Source organism: Canis lupus, chromosome 27, assembly GCF_048164855.1.
Source record: "Canis lupus baileyi chromosome 27, mCanLup2.hap1, whole genome shotgun sequence".
NCBI classification, from domain to species: Eukaryota; Metazoa; Chordata; class Mammalia; order Carnivora; family Canidae; genus Canis; species Canis lupus.
The window spans coordinates 29292887-29313390 of record NC_132864.1 but is presented as its reverse complement, the minus strand read 5'-3'; the positions used below and the strand labels follow the sequence as shown (position 1 = coordinate 29313390).

Here is a 20504-nt window from a genome sequence, read left to right as displayed (position 1 = left end):
ATGAAGTTATTAACATTAAATGAATGGGATAAACACAAAACATGTTTCCAAGAACCTCATTTAGTTGTGCCTACACTGGCCAATATTATTATGATTATTATGCCATAGTTATAGTTTACAACTATAATCCAGGGTTTATAGCTATAATCTTAATATTTTCACTTAAGTTATTCTGTGATGTTATTCACAGAGGTTAAATTATATGGCAGGGTGTTGCTATAATCTTCAATCCCTATTACTTCAGTCCGAGCAGAAATTATTATTTATTTGTCTGGTAACCTTAAGCATTTCCCTTACAGTCGTTTTTCCATTTCCCACTGACACTTTTCTTGGTTCTGAGCTTCTTCCAGTATCTCTTTTTGGCCCTGGATAGGGATGGGTCAGCAGTGAGGTGCCAAAGGAAGCTCAGCCAGCACCTGTTGACAAGATTTTTACCAGTTTTCTTTGCCTACAGGCAGTTGAGATTGAAGATCGGAGGATCCAGAGCTGTGTGCACTTCATGACTCTAAAGAAGCTTAATCGATTAGCCCACATCAGGTTGAAGAAAGGAAGAGATCAGACACATGAGGTAGAAATTAAGAGGTTTAGTCTTCCTTCTTTCTCTTTCCCACGTTCCCTTCTTAATCCCCTTTACCTCTTCCTTAAGTTTGCTACTGCTCTATCTGACCTGACTTGCCCTACTCACCTCTGACCTTGTCTTCCTTTCAGGCCAAGCAGAAAGTAGACGCCTATCACCTGCAGCTCCAGAACCTGCTGTATGAGGTGATGCACCTGCAGAAAGAGATCACCAAATGTCTGGAGTTTAAGTGAGTTTTGGAGACTTTAGCAAAATTGTCTATTGGTAACTGCTTTTTTCCTATATAGCTCAGTGTGCACTAGTCTCCTTAAAAGGAAACCAGATAGGCTTTGAAGCTGCAGGATCTGGGACAGGGTGAATAGATCACTTTGAGTGGGACAACTGGAAGCAGTGTTTTCAGGCTGCACAAAGAACCTTGGAAACATGTCTGACTTTTTTAGGTCTTGAGCTCTGCACCTGGTCAAAAGCAGTTGTCTTTCTCTAGCTGGGGCTTATACATTACCATTTCAATTCCTGGGCACCTTGCATGGGAGTAACTCCCTTCTAGTCAAATCCTTTTAACCTTCTGGCCCAGTTTTCCTCTCCAAAAGTTCCAACCATTTATTTTTGCACCTAGATTTTATTCCTTAGAATCTGAACTTCTAAAAAAAAAGAATCTGAACTTCTTGCTACGTGGCTGCCTTCAGGTGACCAAACTGTAGTTTATCAGTGTCCATCTTTAAGTGTGATGCCTCTTGGCAAATCTAAGCTGAGAGATGAGGAAAGCGTAGACAGAGGAAGAGAAGGGAGTGTATGGTTGCTTGGCCAGACCTATTTGTGCAAACTGAAAAGTCAGGTTTTATTTGTAATAAACTTGGAATGAGAGGGGCACATCAGTAATTGAGTCTGGTGCATTTTTTGATAATTCTGCTGATTTTTAAGAGGCATCTTTATCTGCTTTACAAATTCATCGTGTAATAATAGTTAAATACTAATAGAGGTGAAATTCACATCAAACTTGCACCTGATGGGATGCCTGGGTTGCTCATTGGTTGGGCATGACCTGCCTTCAGCTCAGGTCATGATCCCGGGGTCCGGGATAGAGTCCTGCATCGGGCTTCTTATGGGGAGCTTGCTTCTCCCTCTGCCTGTGTCTCTGCCTCTCTTTCTCTCTATCTGTGTCTCTCATGAATAAATAAATAAATCTTAAAAAAAAAAAAAACAACTAGCACCTGAATTAATAGTATCGCATCATCATCGTTTCCTGGTTTTGATAGCATACTATGTATAGGTAAGATATTATTATTGGGGGAACCCAGGGGAAGAGTACAGAGGAAATATATGCTCAGTACTATTTTTAAAACTTCTTGTGTATCTTAAACTGTTTAAAAATATTAAAAAAAAGAATGTGATGCCCCAAGCTATAATCATCACTCAGATGAAAGCTGACAAATGTAGAATTCAATAGAATCCTGGCCTATGGAGAGACAGATGACCACCCTTGGCCTTAGCCTGGGTTCAAATCCCAGTTCTACCACTCACTAGCTGTGTGACCTTGGGCAAACTACTCAACTGTGGAAGTCTCTATCTCACTTGAAATATGGCGATAGAAATCCCCATATGTAAGTTTTCATGAGAATTAGGTGGGGTGAAGTTGGCGTATCGTAGGTGCTTACTGCCTCATAGCTGCTGTTATTACCGTCATCTGTCCACAACTTGTGCACTACTGTGTTAGTGCAGGAAGGAGCATTGTATTTCATTTCTTTTCTTTTCTTTTCTTTTTATTTTTATTTTTTTAATTTTTTAAAAAAATTTTTATTTATTTATGATAGTCACAGAGAGAGAGAGAGGGGCAGAGACACAGGCAGAGGGAGAAGCAGGCTCCATGCACCGGGAGCCTGATGTGGGATTCGATCCCAGGTCTCCAGGATCGCGCTCTGGGCCAAAGGCAGGCGCCAAACCGCTGCGCCACCCAGGGATCCCCTCTTTTCTTTTATATACATGCATCACTCTACATAAAATAGTTGAAGCCTCTAGATATGCTGGATCTTCCCTGTCCCATGCTTAGGCAGTTAATGTTTTGAACTAAGCACAGACCCTTATGTTTTTTCCTGTTAAATGTCCAAGAATTTCAACCTGGCAGTCTAGGCCTAGACTGTAATGTTTTTATTGACTCTTTCAGATCTTAGTTCTTGCTAAACTTGGGACATCTGTAAATTTGATAAGCATCCCTTCCAGGTCTTCAGCTAATTCATGGATAAAACAGTTGGACACCATGGATAAGGATCCTGTGGTATGTCACCAACTACCTCTCTTCAAAGTGAAACGTTTACTAATGGACGTTTGCTGGGAAGACTGGATTCTGTGTTCCTATTGTAGACCAGGGCTAAGTGAGCATACATGGAGGGAACTGTGGGCCCACTTAATCCATGGTTTGGGATCCTGAGAACAGCAACTTGACATCTAGTTTTTGCTTGCAGGTCAAAGCATGAAGAAATTGATCTGGTCAGTTTAGAGGAGTTTTATAAGGAGGCTCCTCCAGATATTAGCAAGGCTGAAGTCACGATGGGAGACCCTCACCAGCAAACCCTTGCACGTCTGGACTGGGAGCTGGAACAGCGGAAAAGGTTGTGTACCCTCCTTCCTGACCTCATTAATCTGTGCAGACACAGACCTTTAGCCATGGAGTGTTTTGGTATGACCCACAATCAGACAGCAAAGCTCTGTGGAACCAGCAGAATGATTTATTACCAAATCCCATTTTGTAATTCACACCTAGACCAACAGGATTGTGGATGGGGATGGAATTGCTTAAGGCTGTTAATTTTTGGAATAACTTTTTTTTTTTTTTAATTTTAACACTTGAGACCTAAATACCTTTTGTATTTTAAATCTTTTTTTTTTTTTTTTTTGCATTTTCCCCTGCCTCTAATACTGTCCATGTGGTATTTTAAAGGTCTGCAGACATCATTTTAGAAGGTTAGAGAACATTCCCGTGTATAGACAAATTATAATTTATATAATGTTTTCTCTGTTGAAGTTACCACTTTTTGCTCTCATAAATTATGCTTTAAGGCACACCTTTGTGACGCCTGGCTGGCTCACAAAGGACGTGATCCTGGAGTTCCGGAATTGAGTCCTGTATTGAGCTCCTGCATGGAGCCTGCTTCTCCTCCTCCTGCCTATGTCTCTGTCTCTCTCTGTGTCTCTCATGAATAAACAAAATAAAATCTTAAAAAAAAACAATAAAACACATCTTTACATATAAAAAATTTCTTGTACTAATAAAGATATTGTTTATTAATGTAAATACAACATTTATGCTGTATAATTTAATCTAGGTCTTTTTAAGAACATTATGTATTTTTCATAATGGATTTTTCATGGCTGCATCCCTTTCGTTATAGTAACTTTCTTCCCCTATATTTGTATGAGAATGCTAGAGCTTTTCGTTGACACATCTACTCTGTTTTCCATTGGAGAAGCAGGTGTTTTTGTTCCTTTTTTTTTTTTAAATAGAATGTATTTTATGCCTTCAGTCCATGTTATGAATTCAATAAACACTAAGTGTGGTTCTTATGGAATTGGTGTTAGGTTTTTAACAGATGGGGTGGTCCCATCCCTCCCCTGTCTGGTATAATGCTTGTGTTGACACAGGCCAAACCATGAGTGTTGTATTCCTGTGGTGCAGAATCCATCCCCACCCTGCCCCACTCAGGCCAGTGTGTGGGCCTCATTTGTGTCCTCTGGTTGCTAGATCCATGTGTTTGTGTAAGTTTTGGCTCTACACCCTAGAGGCAAGAAAGGGAACAGGAAATGACATGACTATATCCCCTAGTGGCTAATGGGCAGAGCCTCTGGAAATGGACAAGCATGGATTCAGAGCCCAGCTTTATACGTGCTCTTAGCTGAGTTACCTTGGCAAGTTACCTACCTCCTTTAGCCTTTGTTTCTTCCTTTGGGGAAAAGAAGAGTCCCCATCTTCCAGGATTTTTTTTTTTTTAAGATTTTATTTATTCATGAAACACAGAGAGTGGCAGAGACATAGAGGGAGAAGCAGGCTCCCTGTGGGGAGCTCAATTCAGGACTCGATCCCAGGAGCCCAGAATCACACCCTCAGCGGGAGGCAGACATTCAACTGCTGAGCCACCCAGGCATCCCTCTTTCAGGATTTTTATAAGGATTAAATGCAGTAATGCTTATGAAGAGTTCTCTAAGTACTTGGTACATAATAAGTGCTAGGTAAACAATTAATCATAACTGCTACATGGAGACAGGTAGGTGGATTAGGTAGATTGTGACAGTCCATAGGTATGTCGGGAGATCTCAGGAGTTTGATTGATTGATTGATTGATTGATTATTTATTTATTTTTAAGATTTATTTATTTATTCATGATAGACACACACAGAGAGAGAGAGAGAGGCAGAGACATAGGCAGAGGGAGGAGAAGCAGGCTCCATGCCGGGAGCCTGATGCGGGACTCGATCCTGGAACTCCAGGATCGCGCCCTGGGCCAAAGGCAGGCGCTAAACCACTGAGCCACCCAAGGATCCCCCATCTCAGGAGCTTTAAGTGACAGTGGTCTGTCCTCTCCCAATAGACTGGCGGAGAAGTACCGAGAGTGCCTGTCCAACAAGGAGAAGATCCTCAAGGAGATTGAAGTGAAGAAGGAATACCTGAGCAGTCTCCAGCCTCGCCTCAATAGCATAATGCAGGTGAGAATCTCCCCTATACTCTCTAGCATTGGCCTTTGCTTTGCCTTCAGCACCCAAGTAAGACCTTGCTGACCTGTAAGACCTTGCTGACCTGTGGCCTCCAGCAGCCATGTCTCCCTTGGGTTTTGCCAAGTCTGTTACCCTAATGGATGTCAGAGCCCAGTGCAAGGATGGTCCTGTTGGCAGTTTCTGCCCAGCCAGTATAATAAGGTGTCCTGGGAGGAAGAGATGCTGCTGGGTGGGCTCAGGAACACATTTACCTGGGATATTTTCTTTTCACCCAGAGTTTCTTCCAGGTAAAATACTTTTGCAAACTCTAGGTTTAGTTTACCCCCAGAATGGTTTTAACCAGCCCCACAGTCTCCAGGCATCTAAGCCTGCTTCTGTGGATATCTGTTACAGTCCCTAACTGATTTTGGGAGAAGATGTTCACCAGATGTCCTCTGAAAAGAACTTTACTCATATTCGAAAGGCATTAGGTACCATCAGAGGAAAAAGTCCCCACTTTAAAATGTAATATAAACGGGATCCCTGGGTGGCGCAGCGGTTTGGCGCCTGCCTTTGGCCCAGGGCGCAATCTTGGAGACCCGGGATCGAATCCCACGTCGGGCTCTCAGTGCATGGAGCCTGCTTCTCCCTCTGCCTATGTCTCTGCCTCTCTCTCTCTCTCTCTGTGACTATCATAAATAAATAAAAATTTTTTAAAAAATCATTTAAAAAAATAAATAAAAAATAAAATGTAATATAAACTGTAATATTTCTACACTTTCTACGTAGGAAACCTGATTTTTGTTTGCTCTGTGAGGCCAGATTTGCTCTAAATCTTTTACAGTATTTTTTTGTTTTGGTTGTTGTTGTTTTAAAGATTTTATGTATTTTTTTTTTTTTAGAGAAAGGGAGCACAAGCAGGGGGAGGGGCTGAGGAAGAGGGACAAGCAGACTGTGCTGAGCAGGGAGCCTGATGGGCTCGATTCCCAGAATCCTGGGATCATGACCTGAGCCACAGGCAGACACTTAACCAACTGAGTCACCTATGCACCCCTGTTTGTTTTTGTTTTAAATAAACACTATGCCCAGCATGGGGTTTGAGCTCAAGACCCCAAGATCAGGAGTCCAGCCCGGCACCCCTCTAAATTCTCATAGTTTTACATAGCAGAGTAAATGGTAAAATATGGAGGAACTTTGCAAAAAGACCCTAGAGAAAATAAAAATTCCCTTTCCTGGGATTTGGAAAGATCTGCATTTCCTCCCTTCAATTCTAGGCATAGAATTAGAATTGTTAACAAATATTCTCAGTAGCACTTCATAGTAGGACAATAAGAAAACAAACTAAAAGTTTGAGTTGTACTTTATTGTTCTGTTTTTTTTTGTTTTTTTGTTTTTTTGTTTTTTTTAGATTTCATGTATGTATGTATCCTGTTTATTTTTTTTAAGATTTTATTTATGTATGTAGGTATGAATGAATGAATGAATGAATGAATGAATGAGAGGGTGTAGGAGGAGGAGCAGAGGGAGTGGGACAAGCAGGCTCCATGCCCAGTGCAGAACTTGATCTCGGTCCTGAGATCATGACCTGAGCCCAAATCAAGAGTCACATGCTTAATGTATTGAGCCACCCAGGCATCCCTTAATTTTTCCTATTAACTTGGAATCTCTAAATGTGCCTGAATAGGGTACTGGTTAAATAAATTATTGTATGGTACAGCCTTACAGCTGTGATAGAAATATAAAGCATCATATCACTGATAATTGGATAATTGGACAGAACAAAGACTTATCATGTAATTAAAACAATGCCCATTGTAAAACAAAGTATAATTTCATTGTATATCTTCGTTGATAAAGTATCCATATGGGTATGTACATGTGTGAGTCCATTATATGCTTAGAGGAATCACTAAGTCATTAACAATTACTTTTGAGTTTGGGGACTGGGAGGTTTGTTTATTTTATTTTTAAAGTAGTCTTCATCCAATGTGGGTGTCAACTCATGACCATGAGATCAGGAGTCCTATGTTCTACTAACTGAGCCAGTGAGGTGCCCCTGGAAGTTTTTGCTTTATAAACTTGAATACAACTTTTTATTTTTATTATTTTTATTTTTTAGTTTTATTTTTATTTTTTTAAGATTTTATTTATTTATTCATGAGAGGCACACAGAGAGGCTCCACGCAGGGAGCCCGACGTGGGACTCGATCCCGGGACTCCAGGATCAAGCCCTGGGCTGAAGGCGGCACTAAACCGCTTCAGCTTTTTATTTTGCTGAATAATAAAAAGTGCCCCAACTTTTTATTTTTATGTAGGCTCCACACCCAGTGTGGAGCCCAGTGTGGAGCTTAAACTTATGACCCTGGGATCAAGACCTGAGCTGAGGGGCACCTGGGTGGCTCAGCCGGTTAAGCATCTGCCTTCAGCTCAGGTCACAGTCTTGGGGTCCTGGGATCAAGCTGTGTGTTAGGCTCCCTGCTCAGCGGGGAGTCTGCTTCTCTCTCTCCTGCTGTTCCTCCCCGCTGCTTGTGCACTCTCTTTCTCTCTTAAGTAAATAAAATCTTAAAAAAAAAAAAAAAAAAAAAAAAAGACAGTATCAAGTGTTGGTGAAGATGTAGGAACAATTAGAACTTCCAAAAAAAAAAAAAAAAAACAACATAGAACTTTCATATGGTGCTGGGGGTAATTTTGTAAATCAGTGCAATCCCTTTAGAAAACTGTGTTTCAAAAAAAAACAAAACAAAACTGTGTTTCAGTTTTATTTAGTTTTTATTTATTATTTAGCCAAAGCTAAATAATATGCCTAGCATATTTATTCCCAACAGTTTCATCCCTGGGAATATATTTAACAGAAATATGTACACAAGGGCAACAAAGGACAAAGAATGCTTGTAGCAGCATTATTCATAATAGCCCCAAACTGGAAGTACTCATATAATCAAATACTAAGTATCAATGAAAATAAATGAACTCCTGGTGCTCACAACAGTATAGACGAATCCCACGAACATAATGTTGAGCAAAAAAGCCAGACACAAGAATATATATTATATGATTCCATTTGTGTAAGTTCAAAAATGAGCCAAACTAATCTTATGATGTTAGAAGTCAAGATAACAGTCACTGGGGATGCGGGGGTGGGAGGAGTTAGTGACTGAGAGGGGAAATAAAATAGCTTCTGGAAAATTGGTAATGGTCATTTTCTTGATTTGGGTGCCAGTTAAATAGATGTGTTCACTGAGCTATATGCTTATGAACCGTATGCTTTCTTTCCTATACATAAAATTATTTTTTAAAATATATATGTGCATTGTTTTAAAAAGTTATATTAGAAGGAAAAAAGTTATATTAGAGATGCTTGGGTGGCTCAGTTGGTTAAGTGTCCAATTTTTTTTTATTAACTCTTGGATTACCTCGTTTATAAAAGGCTTCTTCAAGTCTTTTGCTCATTTTTCTGTTGAATTACTTGGTCTTTATATTTTCTGGACATGAGTCTTTTGCAGATATTTTTTCCATTTTGTGACTTTCACTCTCAGTGTTACCTTTTAATGAGTAGATGTTCTTAATTTTCATATGATCTAATTATCAATGGTCTCCTTTAAGGTTAGTGTTTTCGTGTCCTTTTTAAGAAATCTATCTCTAGGGGCACCTAGGTGGCTCAATGGTTGAGCGACTGCCTTTGGCTCAGGTCGTGATCCTGTGGTCCAGGAATTGAGTCCCTCATTGGGCTCCCCACAGGGAGCCTGCTTGTCCCTCTACCTATTTCTGTGTCTTTCATGAATAAATAAATGAAATCTTAAAAAAAAAAAAAAATCTGTCTCTGACCCAAGGTCATGGAGATATTCTCTTTTTTTTTATTAAATAAAATGTTTAAAGATTTTATTAATTTATTCATGAGACACAGAGAGAGAGAGAGAGAGAGGCAAAGACACAGGCAGAGGGAGAAGCAGGCACCATGCAGGGAGCCTGATGTGGGACTCGATCCCAGGATCGATCCCTGATCCTAGGATCAGGCCCTAGGCTGAAGGCAGGTGCCAAACCACTAAGCCACCCAGGGATCCCTTTCTTGTTTTTTTTAAATAGAAGCTCTTTTGTATGTCTTTCACATTTAGATCTCTCGGTTTCCTGGAAGGAAATGTTGTATGTAGTATGAGGTAAGAGTCAGATTCATTTTTTTTTCCCCATGTTAGGTATTCAGGTGGGCCATTTATTGAAAAGCTCATTCTTTCCCCACTGCTGCAGTACCACTTTTGTCATAAATCAAATGTCCATGTAGGTTTGTGTATGGTTTATTTGTCTATCCAGGCATCAATACCACACTGGCTTATTTACCGTAGCTTTATCAGAAGTCTTGATGCCCAGTAGCATATATCCTCTAGCTGAATTTTTCAGGATCATCTTGGTTATTCTTGGCCCTTTGCATTTAACAAAATAAATTTTAGAATTAGCCAGTCAATTTTCACCTGTTGGGATTTAGAGTGGGATTGCATTGAATCTGTAGATTGATTTGGAGTGAAATGATTTCAAGACAATATTGAGTCTTCCAGGCCATTAACACGGCATATATCTCCATTCATTTAGATCTTTGATTTCTCAGGCCTTTGTGTAGAGACTTACATACCTTTCACTTATATATGTTTAGGTTAGTTGAGGGTTGTTTTTTTTTTTTTTTAAGATTTTATTTATTTATTCATGAGAGACAGAGAGAGGCAGAGACATAGGCAAAGGGAGAAGCAGGCTCCCTGTGGGGAGCCTGATTCAGGACCTGATTCCAGGACCCTGGGATCACGCCCTGAGCCAAAGGCAGATGCTTAACCACTGAGCCACCCAGGTGCCCCTAATTGATGTTTTCTTGATGCTGTTGAAAATGGATCTTTTTTTAAGTTCATTTTCTTACTGTTCACTGCTTGTATAAATAGAATTTTTTGTATTGACCTTTTATCTACCTATTTTGTTAGCTTATCATGTATTTTTAGTAATTAAAAAGCTATTTTGGTAATTCAGCAGCCACCTCTTCACATGTGTACTGCCTAAAAAGAGAAAACAAAAATCCTTCTTTTCTTGCACACAGGCTTCCCTCCCAGTGCAAGAGTACCTGTTCATGCCGTTCGACCAGGCTCACAAGCAGTATGAGACAGCTAGACACCTGCCACCTCCCCTCTATGTCCTCTTTGTCCAAGCCACTGCATATGGGCAGGCCTGTGGTGAGTACGGGGCTTGGTGAGGAAGAGGGGCTGTGGGAGCAGCAGCCTTGGCCGTTTGAGTCATTTGGAAGCCCTGCCTGCTGAGGAAAGCTCCCTGGTCCTGCTCAGAAGCCCACAGGTGACAGATGCTACATCCCTGCCGCACCACCCAGCATGGCTGCTTTGACCAGCTGGCCTGAGGCTAGACTAACCTGGTAGGCATTTCAGAATGGATGGCTTTGAACCTTTGATGAGCCTGGCTGGTCACCTGTTAGGTGCAGTGCCCAGGCAGCCTGTCTGGGCTCCCAGACACTCAGCCCATCAAGGCACAATTGGCAGGTGGATCGGCACCTCTTGCCCCTCTTCAGAGAAAGGACTTCGTAAACACAGATCCCAGGCAGCTTTCCTAGGCTTTCACCACGCCCGAACCAGCTGCATGTCACTACAGTGAATTACTAAGTGGGAAGATGTCTCTGCTTTAAGCTTAAGGGCAGTCTTTACTTCATTAGGATTTTGAAAAGTTTTTGGAGACCTTAACTTTTGCCCTACTGCAGCTTTCACCCAGCATCTAAAGTTTTCTTCTTCACCCCATCGCATCAGACAGACATGTTTCGCACCAGCGCATGCTTCTCCCAGCCATGGGCACCGACACATTACTGTCTCTCTTCTTGTGTCTTCCTGGTCCTTCTGGTCCTCTCCCTCCCTTTTGTTCTCCTTCTTGTTTCCATCATCAGCTCATATGAAATCCTCCCAGCCCCCTAGACAGGGTGAGTAATTTTATTTTCTTTTGTGTTTAAACCCATCCTGTTTTCTTTCCCATTTTACTGTAGAATTTCAGGATTAAGCTACCCAAAAGAATAGTTTGGTATTTGCCAGTGGTTGGTGGGGGCAGCCAGTGTGTTTGGGGTGAGGTATGTTGGGTCATGCAGAGCATTCAGAGACCAGTGGCCAGCCACCTGGGAGTATTATCTCAGTGGTAGAGGAAGTTTGCCACCCCTCCTTAGTGCAGTTGATCAAACCATTTCTGGCTCCTGTGACTACCTGTAATCTGTATATACCCTTTTGAATGGAGCAGGAGGAGTGGTGGTTTGTCTTGACCTTCCAACACTAGACGTATGGAGTTCTATAAAGGCAGGACAGGTGTGACCTAGGGAAGTCAGTCCTGGTGCATGAAACAGCCCACTTACATTTGTGCTTGAGACACTGGGCTCAAGTTGAGTAGACTTGGTCTTGAATCCTAGCCTAGCTATACTTCTGGCTATTGTATCTAACTTCTCTGAGCCTTAATTTTCTCAGTTCGTGGCTATAATAATGGCATGGCTCTCATAGGGTTGTTGTGAAAGTTAAACATGAATTTGAAAGAAACAATTTTTTATTATTTTAAGCATCAGCTCATTTGGTCTTCACCACCCACTGGGCAGCTACCATTTGTCAAGGCAGAATTATACAGATGCAGAAAGTGGGGCTCAGAGCAGTGACATAAATTTTCAGATGTTTAGGAATTGATGGGGCAGGAACTCAGATCTGGGACTAGACTACAGAGTCCAAGTTCTGTCCAGTGCCCTGCCTCCCCAGTTAAATGTGACCATGCCGGCCAGATGCTAGGTGTAGTACAGAACAGAGAATAAGCCCTTAGAGCCACCGTTTCCAGGATAGTTATGGGCTTCTGGATCAGAACCTTTAAGACAGTTGGCAGAAGGTATTTTATGGCTTTAGGCCCTAGATTGGGATTGGGCATTTGTGTAAGCCTAAAAGAGAGGCGTTCACTGTAGTCTCGGGTGGCGCTTGTCCCAAAAATCTGCACTTGGGCTTTTTTTTCTCAGTAAACAATGGAAAAAAGACTTAAGTTTGCTACCTTGTTCCTCTTCATCTAAAGAAAGGGCTTTTGCCCTCCTAACTCCCAGTCAGTAAGTTCCTGTGACAAAGGCAGAAGAAATGCAGTCCTAGAGATAGCCTGTTTATGTAGCTTAGCTCCTTCTCTCAGCAGCTGTCATATGAAGCTTTTTCTTGCTCACAGATAAGACGTTGTCTGTGGCAATTGAAGGCAGTGTGGATGAAGCCAAGGCTTTATTTAAGCCTCCTGAAGACTCCCAAGGTAATTTAGTTGGTATCCTCTCCCAAGTCTTCCATAGCTGATTCTAGGAGCACTGGGTCATCACCCAAGGGCATAGTGCTAGTCCTTTGGAAATTAGCTCTACTGGTTCTGAGTATGAGAGAGCTTGACTTTAATGACTTAATGCTCAAGGGTAGACAGAGAGAAACCCTGCTTGTGGATTTCATCCCTGTCACTCACTAGCTCACTGGTCCTGGGAAAGCTCCTTGACATTTCTGAGACTCAGTTTACTCACCTGTCAAAACAAGATAGTAATACCTCATATAGACTATCGTGGATTAAGTTTGGTCATGTGTGCAAAGTCTTTAGCATCATTCTGGGCTCATAGCAACTCCTCAAATTGCATGAGCTGCTACTGTTGTTATTATTTATATAACTGTTGCTGCAGCCACCACCATTACCAGTGGAGGGGCTTGTGGTCCATAGGATGACATTAAAAAGTATTTTCAGAAATGAGGGGTTGGGGTGGAATTATCAGGCATTTCTGTTTTTTCCTTGCATCACCGTGTCTTCCATACTGAATAAGCAGCAGCAAATTCATTTATTATGTATTCTAAAGAAACCCATTTACAAATGACACAGAGTCTTGGCCCCTTTATGCTTCGTGGGTTGAGGCACTTTAGGGAGCATTGGGACCCCCCTCCCCATCTCTAGATGCTTTTTTGTGGTTGCAGATGATGAGAGCGACTCGGATGCTGAGGAGGAGCAGACTACGGTGAGAGCCGTGTCCCCCACGAGTATGCTAAGCAACTGCCTGCTAGTTGGCAGGTGCCATTCTCCCCAGAAGCAGAAGAGAAAGGTTGGAAAGAAAGGGCTGCTGGGGGCCTGGCAGCCAGATACCTGAAGCAGCAGGTCCCAGGCAGCAGTACCGTGGCCCTGACCTGTAGGGAGAAGGAAGGGGAGATTCATGTGACCGGTGCTTATCTGCTTTGATCTTTCCTTTGTCCAGAAACGCCGGCGACCCACACTGGGAGTTCAGTTGGATGACAAACGCAAGGAGATGCTGAAGAGGCACCCGCTATCAGTCATGCTGGACCTGAAATGCAAAGGTCTGGTTTTCCTTGTTCTGGGGGACCCCATAGCATCTAAAAGTTTGGCTAGCTGCAGGTGTACAAAGTCCAGCAAACCAAAGTCCTCTTTGACCAAGAAAAGATTCTAGTTTCATATTTCTCTGTTTTTCCTCATTGTTTTGCTTAGAGTTTGTTTCATTTTTTTGAAGTCGTAACCATAACAACAAAACCAGGCACATAATGAATGATTGGTAGAATTACACCAATTTCTGCATTTGTTAAGTCAGATACACAGAACAAGTTGCAAGAGTATGCAGGTTTTAGTTTAGTTTTTTTTTTTTTTTTTTTTTTTTAAGATTTTATTTATTTATTTGAGAGAACGATAGCACAGGCCAGGGGGAGGGTCAGAGGGAACAGGAGAAGCAGGCTCCCCGCTGAGCAGGGAACCCAGTGTGGAGCTTGATCCCAGGACACTGAGATCATGACCTGAGCCAAAGGCAGATACTTAACTGACTAAGCCATTCAGGCACCTTGAGTATGTATATTTTTGAGTAATATGACCATTGTGCTTAATATAACAGACATAAGTAGAGGTTTGTATTCTGTAGAGAATATATGTTTTGAAACTAGTTTTGTATGGATAAAAAAGCAAATGATAAAGCATTCTAGGAGTATAAGAGTTAACAGTTATATGCTAGTTTTTCTCTCAGACTCTGATCCTTGGTCTTACCTCCAAGGACAACCATTATGACACATTTCTTATGTATTTTCTAGAACTCTTCTATGCATTGAGAAGCTTTTATACAAGTGTGTATTCTCTTTTCCTTTTAGTTTTTATACAAATGGAAACATACTGTACACACTGGTCCTCTCTATACTTTTTTTAAAAACTTATTATTTTGAGGTAATTTTAGACTCCATAATAGAGTTCTCATGCTCTTCACCCAGCTTCTCCTGATTGTCAGCATTTTACCTAACCACAGTACAATGATCCACAGTACAATGACTGAGATTATGGATTTTGGGGAGGAATACCATAGATGTGTCATCATCACATCAAATCGGGTAAATGGTGTCACTGTGTCTTATTACTGGTTACGCAGACCTGGATCCACTTGGTGATCACTTGAGATTACTTGAGCAAAGGCCTCTGGGCTGGAAGTCTGGAGCTTGTTAGAAGCAGCTAAGTCCAGCCCACACTCCAGAGGAAGGAAATAAAGTTCCCCCTGTTGGAGAGAGGAGTTACTAAGAATTTGTAGACATTCTTCTTTTTTTAAATCAATATAAAATTGACGTTGAGTTTTGTTTTTATAGTAAAAGTTTTTAAAGGCCTTGCTGACTTTTCTGTTCCATTACACCATAAACTGTTCTCATGTTCACCTTGTACTTGCTTTTCTTTTCCTCCTCCCCCTCCAGATGACAGTGTACTTCACTTGACTTTCTACTACCTCATGAACCTCAACATCATGACAGTAAAAGCCAAAGTGACGACCGCCACGGAGCTGATCACCCCCATCAGTGCAGGGTATTGGGCAAGCGCTGTGAAAAGTGGGGGTGGCTGTGAGAAGAGCCTCAGTGTGGGCTGCTCCTGGTTCCTCACGCTCTGAGGAGGTGCATGACTGTGTTGATTTCTGTTGTCACATCCACATGGCCTAGAAGTCTTGGCGCATAACTGATATTTAGGAAGCACTTACTGACTTTAGTTGGTCCTTTTACTACGTAGTAGATGATAAAATGACTACAGTGTATGGCAAATTGAGTAGGCAGGGCAGAGCACTGTTTTTATAAACAGTGGAAAGGCATGAATGGAGTTTGGCAGACATTATTAGGTTGACAAATTTAAATTTAGGCCATCCTCTTCCTTTACCTTTTCTCTCCCAAGGTGCTGGGATTTTTGTTTCACAGCTCACCTGGTACCAGGTTGTCCTTACCTGGTGGTGAGAAGAGGTTTTGAGGAAAGTGAGCAGAGGCATAGTAATCATTGCCACAGGTCGAGTATCCCCAGGAAGCCCCTGACTGTGGTGGTCTTGTTCCACAGCTAGGAATAGGAAGAAGGCAAGCGGACCCAAGAGAGCCTGGATGTTAAATAGCCTCACTTACAAGAGCACTACCCTGGCCTAGCAGTCCTGCACACTGAGTCCTCGAGTTGGCTGTACAAAGACCACTGAGTGTGGCAGGAGTCTAGCTCCTGCTGGGTTGTGGCTCTTCCTGTGGCGGCTACCTGATGGTGTGGTGTCCTTGGGTTTTCTACCCTGTACTTAGCGTTCACATCCCCTTCAGGCTGCAGTCTCAGTCCCTGTGTTTGAGAGTGGTGTTTAGTCACCTTTGGGTACTCGGGATGAATTGACCCTGTTCTCACCTGGCCCCAGCAGAGGGAGCCCAGGGCTGGCTTCTTCCGGCTACACTGCCCAGCCAGAGCTCTCTATCTAGGAGCTTGAGGCAGTGGTGGAGCTTCTACATTGTGCAATGATGGGAGCAGTGCTGCTGACTGCTTACCAGCTGGACTCAGAAGCCCTGTGTGTCTCCAGTCTGCCACTTACAGCTGTGGGTGCACCTACTGAGTTTCCTGTCCACTGAGTCTGCTTTCTCACTCTGGTCATTAATTGTGATATCCCCTTTGAGGGTGTTCATGAAGGATCGGGTTCAGTGCTTAGTGTAGGTGAAGCACTTGGTAAATAACAGTTGTGTTTATCATCATGAATTTGCTTAACTCTTCACAATAATTTTATAAGGGGAGGAAACTGAGGCCTGTGTACCTCTGTACTGTATGCCTGTCATTGAGAGGTGGGCTGTGGCCCCAGAAGAGAACCAGGATTATAGCAATTGCATCTTTATGGGCCTTCAGGTATGTCTAGTTCATCCCCCTCTTTTCCAGATGGAGAAACTGAAGTTCAAAGGGTATATGATCAATTATGGAAGCCCCTAGCCTAGGGCTCCAGACTCCCAGCCCAGAGGCCTTTGCTCTAGTACCTCTGCTTTGGCCCCTGGAGATACCAGCCTGGTATATGGTTCTATTTGTTTATCTACTAAACATAAGGATACTTTTTTCTCCCTAGTATAATCACAGTCTCACACTAATTCTTTAATATCATCCAATATCCAGTCAGAGTTCTGATTTCCCTGATTTTCTCACAACTGTTTGTTTTTACGTTGGGTTTTGAATCTGGATCTCTGTAAGGTCCAGATGTTACAATCGGGTGAAGCTTCTCTCAAGCTTCTTTTCATCTGAATGTTGCTGCCATGTGTTTATTTGTTGAGGGGAATGGGTTGTTTGTATGTTTCTCCAGTCTGGATTTTGATTGCATCCCTACAGTGCAATTTAATGAGTAATAGAATCTTTCATGTAAAATTAGAGTCAGATTTAGAGGCTTGATCAGATTTGGTTTTTTGTTTGGTTTGGTTTGGGTTGGGTTGGGTTGGGTTTTTTGTAGGGGACAGGAGCAGGACAGTATCATAGATGCTGAGTACTTTGATCAGGAGGCACAGGTGGTTTATTTTTGTAGCATTAGCATTGACAACCATTGCCAGGATCTATTCTTTATGGAATTGATGTATTTTTTTTTCAAAGATTTTATTCATTTATTCATGAGAGACACACACAGAGAGAGAGAGAGAGAGAGAGAGAGGCAGAGATAGAGGCAGAGGGAGAAGCAGGCTCCACGCAGGGAGCCCGACGTGGGACTCAATCCCGGGTCCCCAGGATCAGGCCCTGGGCTGAAGGCGGCGCTAAACTGCTGAGCCACCTGGGCTGCCCCAAGTTTGTTGGGTTTTTTTAAGAGTTTATTTATTTATTCATGAGAGACATGGAGAGGGGGGCAGAGACATAGGCAGAGGGAGAAGTAGGGAGCTTCTGATGCTGCACTCGATCCCTGGACCCAGGATCACGCCCTGAGCTGAAGGCAGACGCTCACCACTGAGCCACCCAGACGTCCCACAGAATTGACGTTCTTAATACAAATGATTTAATGTTTAACCAACCTTGCTAAATATTCTTCAAGAAATTATTTTCCAGAGGTGCCTGGGCATGATCCCAGGGTCCTGGGATGGAGTCCCATGTTGGGCTCCCTGCTTGACAGAGAGTCTGCTTCTCCCTCTGTCTCTTCCTCCTGCTTGTGATCTATCTCATACTCTCTCTCTTTTTCAAATAAAAGATAAAACCTTTAAAAAACAAAAGAAAGAAAAAAAATTATTTTCCAGATGATCTCCATTAGGGCATTTTAACTAATCAGTTCTTCCACTTTTAATTATTTTCCACTTTTACTTTACCAAATTTTTAATCTTTTAAAGTTTATTATTATTTTATATCAAAGATTTGAGTAATGGGGTAGTTTTTGTTTTGGTGTTTTTTTGTTGTTGTTTTTTAAAGATTTTATTTATTTACTCATGAGAGACACAGAGCGAGAGGCACAGACACAGGCAGAGGGAGAAGCAGGCTCCATGCAGGGAGCCCGACGTGGGACTCGATCCCAGGTCTCCAGGATCACGCCTTGGGCCGAAGGTGGAGCTAAACCGCTGAGCCACCTGGGCTGCCCTTTGTTGTTGTTTTTAAAGTAGGCTCCGCAACTAGTGTGGAGCCAAGTACAGGACATAAACTCACTACCCTGAGATTGAGACCTGAGCCAAGATCAAGAGTTGGATGCCTAACTGAGCCACCCAGGAGCCCGTTGGTGTATTTTTATGACTATATATAATCTCTCCTTTTACATCCATTATTTTAACCAAATTCATTTGTCCTGAACCACGCTTATATTTATGGATATAAATTTTGTCAAGAAGATTTAATTCTTCCATCGTGTTTTGTTAATTAGGAATACTTTATTATGCAACTTTAGCTGTTCTGCTCTGTTTTTGTTGATTCGTTCTATTAGTGATAGTCACTAAATATTGGCCAAAAGACTGACAGGTTTGTTTGTTTGTTTGTTTTAAGTTTTATTTATTTATTTATTTATTTATTTATTTATTATTTATTTATTTATTTATTGGAAGGGGAAGGGGCAGAGGGTGAAGGAGAGAGAAAAATCTCAGACTACGTGCTGAGCAGGGAGCCCAACTCAGGGCTCAGTCTCAGGACCACAAGATCATCATGACCTGAAGTCAGACACTTAAACACTTGAGCCACCCAGGATCCCCTAAAAGACTGATAGTTCTTATTTATTTTTTAGCCAATTCTCCATGAAAGGCAGTAAAGGGGCAGAGACCTTGAGGAGGGGAGAGAATGTAGGAGAGACAGAACAGGGAAGAGTCCAAAGCTGCCACTGCCCCATTGCTAAGTTCTTAAAGGCATGCAGGGGGTCTGAGCAGCAGGATTAGTCCGTTCTGCCTGAGTTGCTCCTGATGCCTTACCTGAAAAGGTGAAGGAGAACCCCCTGCTGGTTGAGGGAAAGAATGATCCTTGTCCTTTGAGATCAGCTTATTCCTCTCCCCTCCCATCCCTTCTCCACTTGTCATGTTTATTACAGGCTATGCCCTAACCATTCCAGGTGGGTGGCAATGGTGCTGTCTCTCTGCTTATAGCTCTGGGTCACCTTGTCTCCGCATGTGATAATGTCTTTTTCTGGGAACATAAAGGGGACCTTTCTCTGTGAGTAGCATCAGATTTGGTCAAAGTGAGATACACGTACCATCAAAGCTCTGCACTTGTTCTTTTAGAATAGAAAGGAATCTCTTATGCCCTTATGAAAATTGTGATTATTTTATCTCCAGTGTCATAGCGGTTTGCTGCCTCGAGGAAAGGCCCTGGTCACCATAAACCTCTTGAAGGGATAGGATTTTCAAAAATTTGGCAGTTAGGACTACTACTGTCTTTGATCAGACAGTGCAAATCCCAGTTGTAGCACTTACTAGTAGTGTGATCTTAGACAAGCCATATCTTTCAAAGCCTTGAGTTTCTTCTCTGTAAAATGGAAATGGTTATACTCCTTCAAAGGGTTGTGAGGATCTGGGGACCTTAAGTATAAAGGGTCTGGTCCACAAGAAGATTCTGGAAATGGTAGCATGATCATCACAGTAGGTGGCATTATCATCCCCAGATGACCAAGTCTGCCTTAAGGTGTTGGCCAGCGTTTTCACTGCAGTCTTTTCCCTTTTCCAGTGACTTGCTATCTCCTGACTCAGTCCTGAGCTGTTTGTATCCGGGGGATCACGGAAAAAAAACTCCAAATCCAGCCAATCAGTATCAGTTTGATAAAGTTGGGTGAGTCAGCAGTGTTTTCTCCTCTCCCAGCCTCTCTGCTTTGGAGTTTCTCTGGCAGCTCAAGCCCAGCGTTGGGGAGCTGTTAGAGCCAGAGGCCTGTCAGCAGGGAGTGGAGACCATATGGAAGGGTGGGTGGAAGGATCAAACTTGAAGGACATGATAACATGTGATACAAAAATATGGTTTAACATTTTAATTTTCTAAAAAAAAAAAAAAAAATTTAATTTTCTGAGTATTAAAAACTTTTAAAATGTTTTAAAAATTGGTAGGCTAGTGAAGAGATCAAGGGCACTGCCTTTTTATTGAGATTTGTTTCTAAGTTGGGGTGGAAAGAGAAAAGCAAACTTGGGAGAGGTGAAATTCACAATAGGGAGATTATGAAGTTTGGAGGCTTTGCTGGCAACCTGGCTTTAAGTGTTGCTGAGCCTATAGGACCAGCCCATTTGTGAGTAGAGGGGGATAGGAGGAAGGCTACCCTGGGACCACTGAAGAAAGGACATAAAATCATTTTATGCTGTGTTCTTTTCTGTAGCATCCTGACTTTGAGAGACTATGTACTTGACCTAGGTCACCCCTATTTGTGGGTACAGAAGTTGGGTGGCCTCCACTTCCCCAAAGAGCAGCCCCAGGTGTGTACACTGATCCATTCTCCTTGGCTAAAGATCTTTACTTCCTCACCTCCTGTACAGACTCCAGAAAAGCTTCTGATGGCCTCTGGGGGCTTTGAATTATTAGAATGCTTTC

The 20504-nt window shown here is 42.3% G+C and overlaps 1 protein-coding gene across 3 annotated transcripts in view; it reads left to right on the top strand.

Annotated features, from left to right (window-relative positions):
• THOC5 (THO complex subunit 5) overlaps positions 1 to 20504 on the top strand; it is a 36011-nt gene that overhangs the window by 4437 nt on the left and 11070 nt on the right. For 2 of the 3 annotated variants that reach the window (XM_072803157.1, XM_072803158.1), the window contains exons 5-16: positions 455 to 568; positions 709 to 806; positions 3037 to 3183; positions 5159 to 5273; positions 10333 to 10465; positions 11179 to 11211; positions 12462 to 12539; positions 13232 to 13272; positions 13507 to 13606; positions 14984 to 15092; positions 19659 to 19760; positions 20293 to 20389. In XM_072803157.1, coding sequence (XP_072659258.1) covers positions 455 to 568; positions 709 to 806; positions 3037 to 3183; positions 5159 to 5273; positions 10333 to 10465; positions 11179 to 11211; positions 12462 to 12539; positions 13232 to 13272; positions 13507 to 13606; positions 14984 to 15092; positions 19659 to 19760; positions 20293 to 20389 — 1167 coding nt within the window. The remainder of the gene's footprint in view (positions 1 to 454; positions 569 to 708; positions 807 to 3036; positions 3184 to 5158; positions 5274 to 10332; positions 10466 to 11178; positions 11212 to 12461; positions 12540 to 13231; positions 13273 to 13506; positions 13607 to 14983; positions 15093 to 19658; positions 19761 to 20292; positions 20390 to 20504) is intronic. The other variant, XM_072803159.1, reaches the window with a different exon arrangement.